This window comes from Podarcis pityusensis (assembly GCF_964106645.2).
Source record: "Podarcis pityusensis genome assembly, chromosome: 2".
Lineage (NCBI taxonomy): Eukaryota > Metazoa > Chordata > Lepidosauria > Squamata > Lacertidae > Podarcis > Podarcis pityusensis.
In genome coordinates this window covers 12,302,451-12,315,781 of record NC_138029.1, presented here as the reverse complement: position 1 = coordinate 12,315,781, position 13,331 = coordinate 12,302,451, and the positions used below count along the sequence as shown (strand labels likewise).

The following is a 13,331-nucleotide window of genomic DNA, read 5'->3' as shown; positions in this document are numbered from 1 at the left end:
GGAGGATTCCCTGGTCCTGAATGGGGTAACTGTGCCCCTGAAGGACCAGGTGCACAGCCTGGGAGTCATTTTGGACTCACAGCTGTCCATGGAGGCACAGGTCAAATCTGTATCCAGGGCAGCTGTTTACCAGCTCCATCTGGTACGTAGGCTGAGACCCTATCTGCCTGCAGACTGTCTCGCCAGAGTGGTGCATGCTCTGGTTATCTCCCGCTTGGACTACTGCAATGCGCTCTACGTGGGGCTACCTTTGAAGGTGACCTGGAAACTACAACTAATCCAGAATGCGGCAGCTAGACTGGTGACTGGGAGCGGCCGCCAAGACCATATAACACCGGTCTTGAAAGACCTACATTGGCTCCCAGTACGTTTCCGAGCACAATTCAAAGTGTTGGTGCTGACCTTTAAAGCCCTAAACGGTCTCGGTCCAGTATATCTGAAGGAGCGTCTCCACCCCCATCGTTCTGCCCGGACACTGAGGTCCAGCTCCGAGGGCCTTCTGGCAGTTCCCTCACTGCGAGAGGCCAAGTTACAGGGAACCAGGCAGAGGGCCTTCTCGGTAGTGGCGCCTGCCCTGTGGAATGCCCTCCCATCAGACGTCAAAGCGATAAACAACTACCTGACATTCAGGGAAGTTTTTAATATGTGACATTTTAGTGTATTTTTCATCTTTGTTGGAAGCCGCCCAGAGTGGCTGGGGAAACCCAGCCAGATGGGCGGGGTGCAAATAAATTATTATTATTATTATTATTATTATTATTAGTTTTTCACCATTCACGCTCTAACCATCATCCAGCTTGCTCCAATGTCTGAAGCTCTCTGGAAAACTGGGGGGCATTGCAGGCTATACAACTTCAGAGAAATCAGGAGCAACTGTCCCACTCGCCCTTCTAAGCTCACCATTTCACAGTGAGGCCAGGGCTTCTTCCACAGTTCCGTTCACCAGAAAACTAACCCCTACCCCTCCAGGGAGACAAAGCCACCACCACTACTCAGAACATCACCAGAAAATGGCCTGGCTGTGGCAATTGTCCCAGGGTTCTCCAAAATAACCCCTGAGATGGCCTTCATACAAGATTTCAGCATGGAAAGTATTAACTACCAGCGTTTGGGTTAGGGGAGGGCGATGCCACACCAGAAAAAACAAGTCCATGTTGAGAATTTTGTCTGACTATCCCTGCAATTGGAAGGACGCGGGTGGCGCTGTGGGTTAAGCCACAGAGCCTAGGACTTGCCGATCAGAAGGTCGGCGGTTCGAATCCCTGCGACGGGGTGAGCTCCCATTGCTCGGTCCCTGCTCCTGCCCACCTAGCAGTTTGAAAGCACGTCAAAGTGCAAGTAGATAAATAGGTACCGCTCCGGCGGGAAGGTAAACGGCGTTTCCGTGTGCTGCTCTGGTTTGGCAGAAGCGGCTTCGTCATGCTGGCCACATGACCCGGAAGCTGTACGCCGGCTCCCTCGGCCAATAAAGCGAGATGAGCACCGCAACCCCAGAGTCAGTCACGACTGGACCTAATGGTCAGGGGTCCCTTTACCCTTTACCTATCCCTGCAATGTGGAGACTAAGAGATGGACAACGGAGATGGACCTGAAGTTCTCTCTGCCCTTTCTCTGTTTGGTGTTGGGGCTGTAATCGTCAATCTCAGTTATTACTTACCGTATTTTTTGCTCTAGAAGACTCACTTTTTCCCTCCTAAAAAGTAAGGGGAAATGTGTGTGCGTCTTATGGAGTGAATGCAGGCTGCGCAGCTATCCCAGAAGCCAGAACAGCAAGAGGGATTGCTGCAGCGATCCCTCTTGCTGTTCTGGCTTCTGAGATTCAGAATATTTTTTTTCTTGTTTTCCTCCTCCAAAAACTAGGTGCGTCCAGTGGTCTGGTGCGTCTTATAGAGCGAAAAATACGGTATGTAATTTCATAAAATTTATATGCCTCTTGATTGTTGTTGTTTAGTCGTCTTAGTTGTGTTCGACTCTCCGTGACCCCATGAACCAGTGCATGCCTTGGAAACTCACACTTTCTTCTCAAAGCTGCTCCTTTTTTATGTCCATAGAGTTTTCTCGGTAAAATACTGGAGTGGTTTGCCAGGTCCTTCTCCAGGTGGATTACATTTAGTCTAAACTCTCGGCTATGACCTGTCCATCTTGGGTGGCCCTGCACGGCATAGCTCATAGCGTCTTGTAGTTATTGAAATCCCTTCGCCACGACCAGGCAGTGATCCATGAAGGGGCTCTTGATTGTAGGAAACCTCAGATTGGTTTGATTTTGAATTAAAGTTTTGTTGATTATTGATGATAATTTTTAAACGTATAAATTAAAAGGGGGGCGGGGCGGTAAAAACAATTCAAATCTCAGGCCATAATAAACGACATGGAGTTTGGAAATGGAAGCTTTCCACTTTAGAGGCATTGTAAAATCAGCAATTCCTCCTGTCTTTCATAAGATCAAAAACCAAATCCTGGGTCTTTGCTCCCTAAGAAAAACAACTATTCAGCCAGCACAGCAGGCGGTCCAAATCCAAAAAGTACCCAAAACTGCCAAGTCCAAGGTTTGTCCGTTTGACCTCTGCTTTTATATTAGTACTTCCACATAAGAAGGCCAACATTAGGAAATACTGTATGACTGTAGAGGAGAACTAGTAGAATTTGAGAATTCTGGTAGTAATGGGGCAATAGAAAGACTGTATTAACTGCCTAACTCCTGTAACGAAATGATGCTCTCCGAGTAAAAATGACAAAGGAGACTTGCACAAGTTGTGACCTTTAGCCATGTCTGATGGTCCACATAAGGGTCAGTAAGCTTCCTATTTTTGCTGACCAGGTGGGACTGACCAATAAAGGAAGTGAGTTGTTAAGCCCAGGATAGGGCGTAATATATAGCTAAAGGGCTGCATTTAATATAGGGGGCCACAAGCTGTGTATGCCAGTTCTAAATATCATGGCTATTGAAATATACTCGGAGTCGAGTGTGGATTTCATGCTCTTTATTCAGCTCATAGTAGTGAGGAGGAATGGAAGTTCCCCCATAATATCTGCTTTATACACATTATTTACACAATGGGCCCCACGTGATTGGCTAATTCCGGGATTCTCCTGTAGGCCAATCAGGTTGCGGATTCACTTCCACCTGGAGCTGGATTGGGTGGCTCCTGCGGACCAATCATACTGCTGCATTGTTCTAGGACCAATCAGACTGCTGCCTTTTGGATCCTATTCAACTCAGTACATAACAGCTATATATTGGAGGCAATACACCTCTTCTATATGCTAGTTGCTGGGAATCTCAAGTGAAGAGAGTTTTGTTGTGATCATGTCCTGTTTACAGGCTTCCCATAGGTATCTTGCTGGCCTGAGGAAAGATGTTAGACCCAGCAGGATTCCTTTTAACAATTTAAATCAGGGTCCCTCCAAACTGTCTCTGTTTTGCTTTTATCCATGGGTTTTTTTTTTTGGGGGGGGTCACATTACAGTTATACCTTGGATCTCAAACGCCTTGGCTCCCGAACAAATCGGCTACCAAACAGTCGAAACCCGCAAGTGAAGGTTCCGGTTTTCTAATGTTGTTTTGGAAGCCGAATGTCTGATGGCGCTTCCGGAGCTTCCGATTGGCTGCAGGACCTTCCTGCAGCCAATCAGAAGCCACGCTTTGGTTTCTGAACGTTTTGGAAGTCGAACGGACTTCCAGAACGGATTCCGTTTGACTTCCAAGGTACGACTGTATTACGAAGGAACAGTATTCTACTTTAATCACCCTGCCCACTTCCCTCCCTCCCTCCAGCCTTATGCACTGTTTTGCGAGACAAATTCAAGCACAGACCAGAACTTTAGGTTTGTGCAGTTAATGTGGATTAAAGGGCTCTGTTGCCCGGGTGCAACAAATCCACTTCCAAAAAGAAATGAACTTTATTTTTATTTTGTAGTTAAGAAAGTGACTGGGAAACGCACTGAAAAGTGTGGAACCAGGGGTGCCAACTTGAATAAAAATATAGGGGAGGACAGGTAAGCCCCATCCAACATAATCAAACAAATGACGTGTCACACACACAATTTGAATGGCAATGCCCATCAACTTTGGGGGACCCTGGCCCCCTCAAATATTTTAGGGGGTGCTGAAGGGACCTTGGCCTCTAGTAATTGCCTCCTATGCGTGAAACAAACAAATGGAAGAGGCATAAATGACCCACAAGCAAATCAGGGTCACTGCTCATTTTCATACAACCACCTAGCAAACAAATCAGAACGGAAACTCAGTTAAGACCAGATACAAGGCCTCTCCACTGAGCATTCATCCTGACTTGCATGACTTACATAATTAAGTCTTTATTTGTTCCGATTTGTTTACAGGATAGTTACACGACAATGAGCATACGGCTCATGCAGGCCTCATATGTATCACTTGGTCCCACCAAGCCATAACAGCATTTGGGAAGCTTTTAAAAAAATATTATTGAGCAGATGGCTGGTTGGCAAATACCAGCTGATCCATGTATGATTGTGAGTCACTTGGAAAACATTGCTGAAGCTTTTGATACAGAGCTGTTGACAAACTTACTTCACCACTGCAAAAAATAATGTGTTATATTATAGGAGAAGAGCTCCTTCCCCCCTCATTGCATGATTTTGTAGGATTTGTAGGAAAATAACTAAGTAAGGGGCAAACAACATGTGCATGCTCTAGTTATCTCCTGCTTGGACTACTGCAATGCGCTCTATATGGGGCTACCTTTGAAGGTGACCCAGAAACTACAACTAATCCAGAATGCGGCAGCTAGACTGGTGACTGGGAGTGGCCGCCGAGACCACATAACACCGGTCTTGAAAGACCTACATTGGCTCTCAGTACGTTTCCGAGCACAATTCAAAGTGTTGGTGTTGATCTTTAAAGCCCTAAATGGCCTTGGCCCAGTATACCTGAAGGAGCGTCTCCACCCCCATCGTTCAGCCCGGACGCTGAGGTCCAGCGCCGAGGGCCTTCTGGCGGTTCCCTCATTGCGAGAAGCAAAGCTACAGGGAACCAGGCAGAGGGCCTTCTTGGTAGTGGCGCCCACCCTGTGGAACGCCCTCCCATCAGATGTCAAAGAGATAAACAACTACCTGACATTCAGAAGACACCTTAAGGCAGCCCTGTTCAGGGAAGTTTTTAATGTGTGACATCTTAGTGTATTTTTGGTCTTTGTGGAAGCCGCCCAGAGTGACTGGGGAAACCCAGCTAGATGGGCGGGATACAAATAATAATAATAATAATAATAATAATAATTATTATTATTATGAATGCAGCACACTCCGTTGAATTTGTATAAAGTGGTGGCGGGGAGCAACATAGCAAATGGGAGTATTGAAACCTTCCCCTGCTCACCCTTTCTGCAGAATGCCTACTCTACCTGCCACATCAAATCACCAAGCTATATATACATTTATTTTATTTCCCCCCTCATATTCATGTATATTTCCTCTAAGGAGCTCAAGGCAGCGTACATGGAGGTGCCCCCCCAAATTTGATCCTCACAACCGCCCTGTGAGGTAGGTCACGCAGAGTTGGTAATTGGACTCAAGGTCACCAAAAACCAAGCAACAACAATCTGCATTATAAGACATGCATCATGTTAAAACCCGTCTTTATGGCCTAGTTTACACATACAAGTTTGCACACACCTGAATGGGCCATCACAGCTCAAACTCAATGCTTTCCCAACAGAGTTTAGTTGCCGTAATCAGCAGCCAGGCACTGAGGCCTCATGCAGAAAAATCAGCTGTTTTGCACTTGATAACTGGTAGCTGAATGGGTGAAATAACTCCTTTGAATAGCGTTGGCTGAGAGGATATGAAAGTTGAGAAAGCAAGAAGAGCACAGTAAAAAGGAAAAGTCCATCTATGCCTGCATTCTGTCTCCCACAACGTGACAAATCACAGATACCTGTGGAACGCCCTCCCACCAGATGTCAAAGAGAACAACAACTACCAGACTTTTAGAAGAAATCTGAAGGCAGCCCTGTTTAGGGAAGCTTTTAATGTTTGATGTATTACAGTATTTTAATATTTTTCTGGAAGCTGCCCAGAGTGACTGGGGAAGCCCAGCCAGATGGGCGGGGTATAAATAATAAAATAATAATAATAATAATAATAATAATAATAATAATAATAATAATACTGGGTTTGTGGTTCAACACATGCATAGTGGCAAAGATCCAAAGGCGGGAGGATGAGAGCAACACAGAAAAGAGTTTAACACAGGTGACCATTTTATTAGCTACTGCTTCCATGACCTGGGGAAGAAACACTGGTTTTCAAATCTGTGAGGGTGTATATTATCTCATAGCTTCGAACAAATATAGCCAAGATCAGAAAACCGCAAACCCCTTGGAGGGGTGGGTGGGAGATATCAGCCCCTACCACTCCCCCACTGCAAAAACAAACCCCAAACCCTTAGCCAAAAATGATTACACCAGGAGAGACCAGAGAAAAGTAATATGTGCAAACCTAAGGCTGAAACTGACTAATTCAAAAACCTCAACATACAAGTTCTTTTTGTCTTCCAAGCTGGAAAGTTCATGCAATTGATTAGTTTTCCTAGCATCTCTCTTTCCCTCATACGTGGGGATCAGAAGCTTGAGGGTTGCTTTTTATTTTATTTTAAGGAACTTAAAACACACACACTCCAAATCCGGGGCAGCTTTCAGGAAGAAATGTGAAAGAAGAGCGAGAACTTCTTTTCCAATGGGTCCCCCTTGGATCTGAATGCAATAAAAGGAAATCGAGAGGGTAACATGGAGCACAAGGCGCTCCCATACCTTTGTAGGGTAGGGAAAGCCGGAAGCCGCTGCTTTTTTTCTCCTCTGCCAATTATGAAAAATTGTGCTCTCTGGAAATCTATTTTCTACCTAACAATTGAAAGTTACAACCCCCACCTTTGTTTGCAGAGACAGGATCCACTGCAAGGATCACCAAATATAAAGAGTGCCATGAAGATGCAATGGGTGAGGTTCTGAGAATAATAACTATTTATTCTTTATACCTCGCCCATCTGGCTGGGTGGCCCCAGGAAAACCTAATGGGGCATTCATTTGACAGAATGGTTCCTCTTCTGACATCTATAATGATAAGCCACACCTGCATGGATTGAATGGAGCTGCGGTTTGGAATTCCTCCTAAAAGAAATGGCATTTGTTTCTAAAATGCCAGTTGCAGGGATGACTTTAAGAAATCTCCTTTGGGTTTCCCCCAAAGAAAAGTCGAGTATCCGGAGCAAATTTTGGGATGGCTGCACGTGTGTGTTTGGAGGATGGGTGAGTGGAGCCTGCAGCCCGCGGAAGATTTAAACTCGACAAGTTACCTTGTTTTGTCAGCTTCTCAGCTGGTTGGGAAGGCCAGGTGTTGTCGCTCCTGGTGCTCGAAGGTCTGGCTGCCTGAATAGCTGCAAGGGTCAAAGGTCGCTGGGGCTCTATCCAACTGCTGCTCGATGGACCTGGGAGTGGCAAACAGGAGGCAGGCAGCCCGGGGACCAAGGAGGAGTTTGGAAAGTCAAGAGGCTGTCTGGGAATTGATGGCTACAGCTCAAGGGTGAAGGAAAAATGCAAAATGTCAGGTTGCCACCCCTCTGCAACCCATAGCTGTCAACTTACAGATTTGAAAATAAGGGATCAGCAGCCAAAATAAGGGATTTTAGTCAACCAGCAGCCAAACGAAGCCTCAAGTGGTCGTTCCCATAGCGCAGCAACCTGGCAAAGGGGATGCAGCAGGGAAAACCACTGTCACCTCTCCGCTAGGTAGCGCTGAGCAAAGGCGAGTCCCCAGGCAACGCAGCCAATTTGATCGGCACAAGGCATCCAGTCGTTCTTAGACTCCTTATTGGGTGAGCAACACAGCCAAGCAACACAGTTGGAGCCTCCCTCCTCCCTGGCCGGCAGGGAGGGAGAGGAGCTGCTTCCTTTGAAACCCGGGAAATTTAAGGGACATCATCAATAAGGGACAGCAGCGGGACATGGTGCTGGGATAAGGGACTGTCCCGCCAAATAAGGGACACTTGACAGCTATGCTGCAAGCCCCAGCCTTTGTGCCTTTCCCTTGCGCCTGCCGTAGGGGGAAAGTTGTGAGATAACAGATGGTGTGCGCACTATACACTTAAAACACAAAATCTCCTGCAAAAAAAATCCCAATTTGCTGAGGGTGGTGGGAATTGTAGTTCTGAGAGGAGGAAACTACAGTTCCCATGATTATTATTTTTTAGGGAACCGTGTGCTTTAATTGATTTTAATTTGAAAGTATGGTTGTGTACACGGTCAAAGTGGCAGGAAAAGCTTTGCAAAAGGTACTTTGCCAAAGGCTATCTAGCGAGTTCATGGAGGAAGCAGGGTTTCAATTGAGGACATTCCTGGCTTACAGATCAGACAACAACTACACAATATAGCTCAGGTGGTTAGAGCAGGGTGCTGAGAATGGGGTGGCTGCATATTCCTGCATTGCAAGGGTTGGACAAGGTGGTTCTCAGGGTGCCTTCCAGCCGTACAATTCCTTGATTCTATGATTCTACTGCTTCTCCACTGTTATGTACTGAGTTGAACAGGATCCAAAATGCAGCAGTCTGATTGGTCCTAGAACAACAGGATCCAAAATGCAGCAGTCTGATTGGTCCTAGAACAACAGGATCCAGAATGCAGCAGTCTGATTGGTGCTACAACAATAGGATTCAGAATGCAGCAGTCTGATTGGTCCTAGAACAGTAGGATCCAGAATGCAGCAGTCTGATTGGTCCACAGGAGCCACCCAATCCAGCTCCAGGTGGAAGTGAATCCGCAACCTGATTGGCCTACAGGAGAATCCCGGAATTAGCCAGTCACGTGGGGCCCATTGTGTAAATAATGTATATAAAGCAGACATTCTGGGGGAACTTCCATTCCTCCTCACCAGTATGAGCTGAAGAAAGAGCATGAAATCCACTCTCGACTCCGAGTATATTTCATCCACATTTGTGGAAACTTTGGGGGAAAGAAGTGTGAAGGATCTTTAACAAAACTGCTGGTCCTTGCAGGGCTGTATATACTCTTTGCTGACAAAAGACTGGGCGGGAGGGGAGGAGGGAATAGCAATTCTGTAGCAAACAAGCCCAAACTTTTCTCTGTTGCAATAAAAGCTCACACGACAGGAGTGACTTTGAATAGGTTTGCTTACATTTCATAGCTCGTTATGCTTCTCTGCTACTCTTTTGCATGGGCAAAGGAATACGTAAGGCATATGGAATAAATACCCACCATCCTTTGACCACTAGACGTCCCTCCCCCTGGCTTTGGGACTCGCATGCACACGCATACATTTTAAAAAGCTGTCTTCACAGTCCCAAGGGGTGGAAACGCGTCGGGGTTTTTAAAGTAAAAGCAGGGGTCCTTAGGAGGACGTGATCGGCAGCGCCAAACGATGTGCTTAATGCAGAACACACACAAAGTGCAGGTCCGTGGGATGTGCAAAAGTGCTGCTGTGAGTTGCCAGCGCAGCAAAGAAAAGGTCAAGTGAAATCAGCAGCAGGTGGCGGTCCTCAGTGTCCCTCACTGGAAAAAACTCTACGGGTCCTCATCTTCCTCAGATAACAAATGTGCATACTTCGTATCCTCAAAGCAGCCCCGAAAGAAGGAGAAGAGCCTCTGGCTGAGGTGGCGCTGGCTGGACTCGAATGTGTGGCCTTCATCTGGGTAGATCTGGGGAACAGACACCACAAGGTTAGGGATGTTTCCTTTTTTATTCTAAAGCACCATCAGTTTGGCATGGCGCTTTAACACAATAGCAGGGGGCCCTTACACTCTGGAATATTTTCTTGCACTCCTGGGTAGGCACACATGGAAAACAACCTCCAGTTATTTTTTTCATTCTGCATTCGCAATTTGTGCTCATCACGGCATCCCAGCATTTGTACGCTGTTATTTTTGTTGCTTCTTGTCCTTCTTAGTAACTTATTTTTCTTTCTTTCTTTTACAAAAAGTAAACTCAAAGCAACTCGCAATACAGTCGTACCTCGGAAGTCGAACAGAATCCGTTCCGGAAGTCCATTCGACTTCCAAAATGTTCAGAAACCAAGGCGCGGCTTCCGATTGCCTGCAGGAATATCCCGCAGCCAATTGGAACCCACGGAGGACATTCGGGTGCTAAAGAACATTTGCAAACCGGAACACTCACTTCCAGGTTTGCCAAAATGTTCGACTCACAAGGCGTTTGACTTCCGAGGTACGACTGTACCAAAAAATAAAAAATATCCATTTACCATATTTTTCGCTCTATAGGACGCACCGGACCATAGGAGGGGGAGAACAGGAGAAAATAAATCTCCCCCTCTCTGCTCAGCGTCCCTTCAGCGAAGCGGCAGGAGAAATGGAGCGCCTTCCATTTCTCCTCCCGCTTGGCTGAAGGGGTGCTGCGCAGAGAGGGAAAACTGTGCAGCGCCTCTCCAGCGAAGCGAAGTCTGGAGAGCAAGAGGAATTGGTATGCACCGAACCCTCTCGCTCTCCAGGCTTCAGGCGGATATCCTCAAGCCTTCGGAGCGCAGCGGGAACTCCTGCTGAGCTCCGAAGGCTTGCGGATAGCTGCCTGAAGCCCCCGGAGCGCAGCAGGAGTTCCCGCTGCGCTCTGGGGGCTTCAGGCGGCTTCAGCGAAAGCAACACGAAGCTTCCGGAGCGCGGGGGGAGTCTCCCTCTGCACTTTGGAGGCTTCGCATTGCTATCGCTGAAGCCAAGGAGCCTGCATTCCCTCCATAAGACGCACACACATTTCCCCTTAATTTTTGAAGGGGGAAAAGTGTGTCTTATAGAGCGAAAAATATGGTAAATCTGAAATAAAAGCATAAAATGTTAATATACATAAAAGTACCACCACCCTCTGGAAAAAACCATCCAAATTGGATCAGAACCACCGCACAGTGATGCCAAACCCCGCTTCCCAACAGCTGCTCCAGAAAGATGCCCTAATCAATGGTATCGAATGCCGCCTGGAGATCAAGGAGAATTAACAGGGACACACGCCCCCGTCTCTCTCCCAACAGAGGTAATCAGACAGGGCGACCAATACCGTTTGCAACCTGAAACTGTTTTGGGTTGGTCAGATTGCTTCATTTCCAATCTTTTCCCCCTGAAATCCCGTAACCTTTTATTATCGCTAATGTTTCAGTGTGTGGGGTTGCCCTGCTTTCATTGCAGCAGGAGTGCCCCTCCACACAGCGATAATGCAGGAATGTTGTAGAAACATCACAAAACATCTTAATGAGGCAGAGTGATGCATGGAGGGTTCAGCATAAAATCAACTCCACTTCAGCATAATTGCAGAATACACTCGCAAAAAAAGAAAAACCCACACCAGTCTGGTGGGGCACAAAGAGCAGCTCCTCACTGCCAGAAACCTGGTTCCTCTTTCCTAATCCATCCTACCTGGGTAGTGTAGTTAGAATCAGCAGCTAGAAGCCGGATAAGTAGTTCAGCTGTATGCTGGAAATGCACTGTGGCTGCCAGAGGAAAGAGGCAGAATGTGAGACAATGGGGCCAATTTGGAGTAAGAGAAACTGGTGACAAGAAGGGATGACTTTGGCATATGGAAAAACCAGTTCTAGCATGGATAGAGCCACCTGCCATGGATGCGTTATGAGAATTCTAAGGTCTCAAATATAAATTAAATGTACATAAATGTACAAGGCAAACACATACATAAGTATATAAACCACGTGTCTGAAATAGTATAGGAGAACAATCTTGAAGCCCTTTTGATTCTCCCAGTGACCTCAAATATTCCTTTGCAGCAAGGGAGGAAAATGGGGAAAGCGTTCCCATTGCCTTTTCAGTTGCAAATTCTGTCTTAAGGGCGTATTTGTGTATCAATAGGGTGAGTCTTTGACCTGGATTCAGGAATTAAAGTCTTTACTATCACAAAAGAATGGCCAGGCTGCCCAGGAAAAGCAACCAGTGACCATTAACAGATATCCTGGCAGACAGGATTTCTGCTGTAGACCGCCTCCTTCTGGTGATGTATGTAAGATGGAAGGTGATCTTGGCCTCAGGGTGGGCAATTTCAAAAGTCTATATAAGGGCTTGTGCACTATTGTTCAGGGTTCTCCTCCCTCCTGCATGTGGTGAGTGGGGACCCTGTTGCAACGGTTTAATAAAGATCAGGCTTACTAACTGCTTTGCTTCTAAATATACTCTGGTTGGTCTCTGTTATTTTCTCCTACTGATAGGGAACCCATTTAAGGACTTTATACTGGCTTTTGGACACCCCATAAGGGGAAAAGGAGCAGGTTTTTTCTTATAACAAATGCCTTAGCTGAGATTCCTACATTGCAGGGGGTTGACCCTAGGAGTCCGTTCCAACTCTGTTATCATTCCCAGAGAGAAAAACCAGTTAACTAGGGGTGGGAAACCTGGGCCTGAGTCTAATTTCATGCGTAAAGGTAAAGGGGACCCCTGACCGTTAGGTCCAGTTGCGGACGACTCTGGGGTTGCGGTGCTCATCTCGCTTTACTGGCTGAGGGAGCCGGCATACAGCTTCCGGGTCATGTGGCCAGCATGACTAAGCCGCTTCTGCCAAACCAGAGCAGCGCACGGAAACGCCGTTTACCTTCCCGCTGGAGCGGTACCTATTTATCTACTTGCACTTTGACGTGCTTTCGAACTGCTAGGTGGGCAGGAGCAGGGACCGAACAACGGGAGCTCACCCCGTGGCAGGGATTTGGACCACCGACCTTCTGATCGGCAAGCCCTAGGCTCTGTGGTTTAACCCACAGCGCCACTCGCGTCCCTTAATTTCATGCATACCTTGGGCTAATTTCACAAGGGTGTCAAAGTGGGGGTGGGGGGGGAACATAAGGGGAAATGATGTGGCTGAGAGAGAAAAAGGGGTGACACAGAGAAGGAGACACACATGCACACAGGGGTGCCCTACCCACTTTTGGCTCTGGCCCCAACCACTGCCAATGTGCGGCCCATAGCTGTCAAGTGTCCCTTATTTGAAGGGACAGTCCCTTATTCCAGCGCCATAACCCGCTGCTGTCCCTTATTGATGGATATCCCTTAAATGTCCCTTAAATGATGTTCCTTAAATTTCAAAGGAAGCAGCTCCTCTCCCTCCCTCCCTGCCGGCCAGGGAGGCTCCAACTGTGTAGCTTGGCCGTGTTGCTCACCCAATAAGAAGTCTAAGAATGACTGGGGGGTGGAGCTTGCATGCCTTGTGTGTGGCTAGTTAATGCAAGCTGAGGGGGTTTTTGAATGCTGGACGCCATTTTGTTGCACGTGCTGCTGCAAACTTTGCAGTGCAAAGCCAGGCTGGGGAGCCATCTTAAGTTGAGGCTGCATAGGCCTTGTGGTGCATGT

The 13,331-nt window shown here is 47.1% G+C and overlaps 2 protein-coding genes across 3 annotated transcripts in view; both read right to left on the bottom strand.

Moving 5' to 3' along the window:
* Nucleotides 1-7,757, bottom strand: part of SLC39A5 (solute carrier family 39 member 5) — a 38,922-nt gene extending 31,165 nt beyond the window's left edge. Inside the window, exon 1 of the mRNA XM_080994608.1 lies at nucleotides 7,328-7,757. The gene's annotated coding sequence lies outside the window, so the exon portion shown is untranslated. The remainder of the gene's footprint in view (nucleotides 1-7,327) is intronic.
* Nucleotides 7,758-9,139: 1,382 nt separating this feature from the next.
* The window catches only part of LOC308470883 (inactive dipeptidyl peptidase 10-like), a 57,523-nt gene continuing 53,331 nt past the window's right edge, over nucleotides 9,140-13,331 (bottom strand). For both annotated transcript variants that reach the window (XM_080994504.1, XM_080994503.1), the window contains 2 exons: nucleotides 11,400-11,473; nucleotides 9,140-9,683 (listed from right to left, as the gene is read on the bottom strand). In XM_080994504.1, the coding sequence (XP_080850630.1) occupies nucleotides 9,549-9,683; nucleotides 11,400-11,473 (209 nt within the window). In that variant the 3' untranslated portion in view covers nucleotides 9,140-9,548. The remainder of the gene's footprint in view (nucleotides 9,684-11,399; nucleotides 11,474-13,331) is intronic.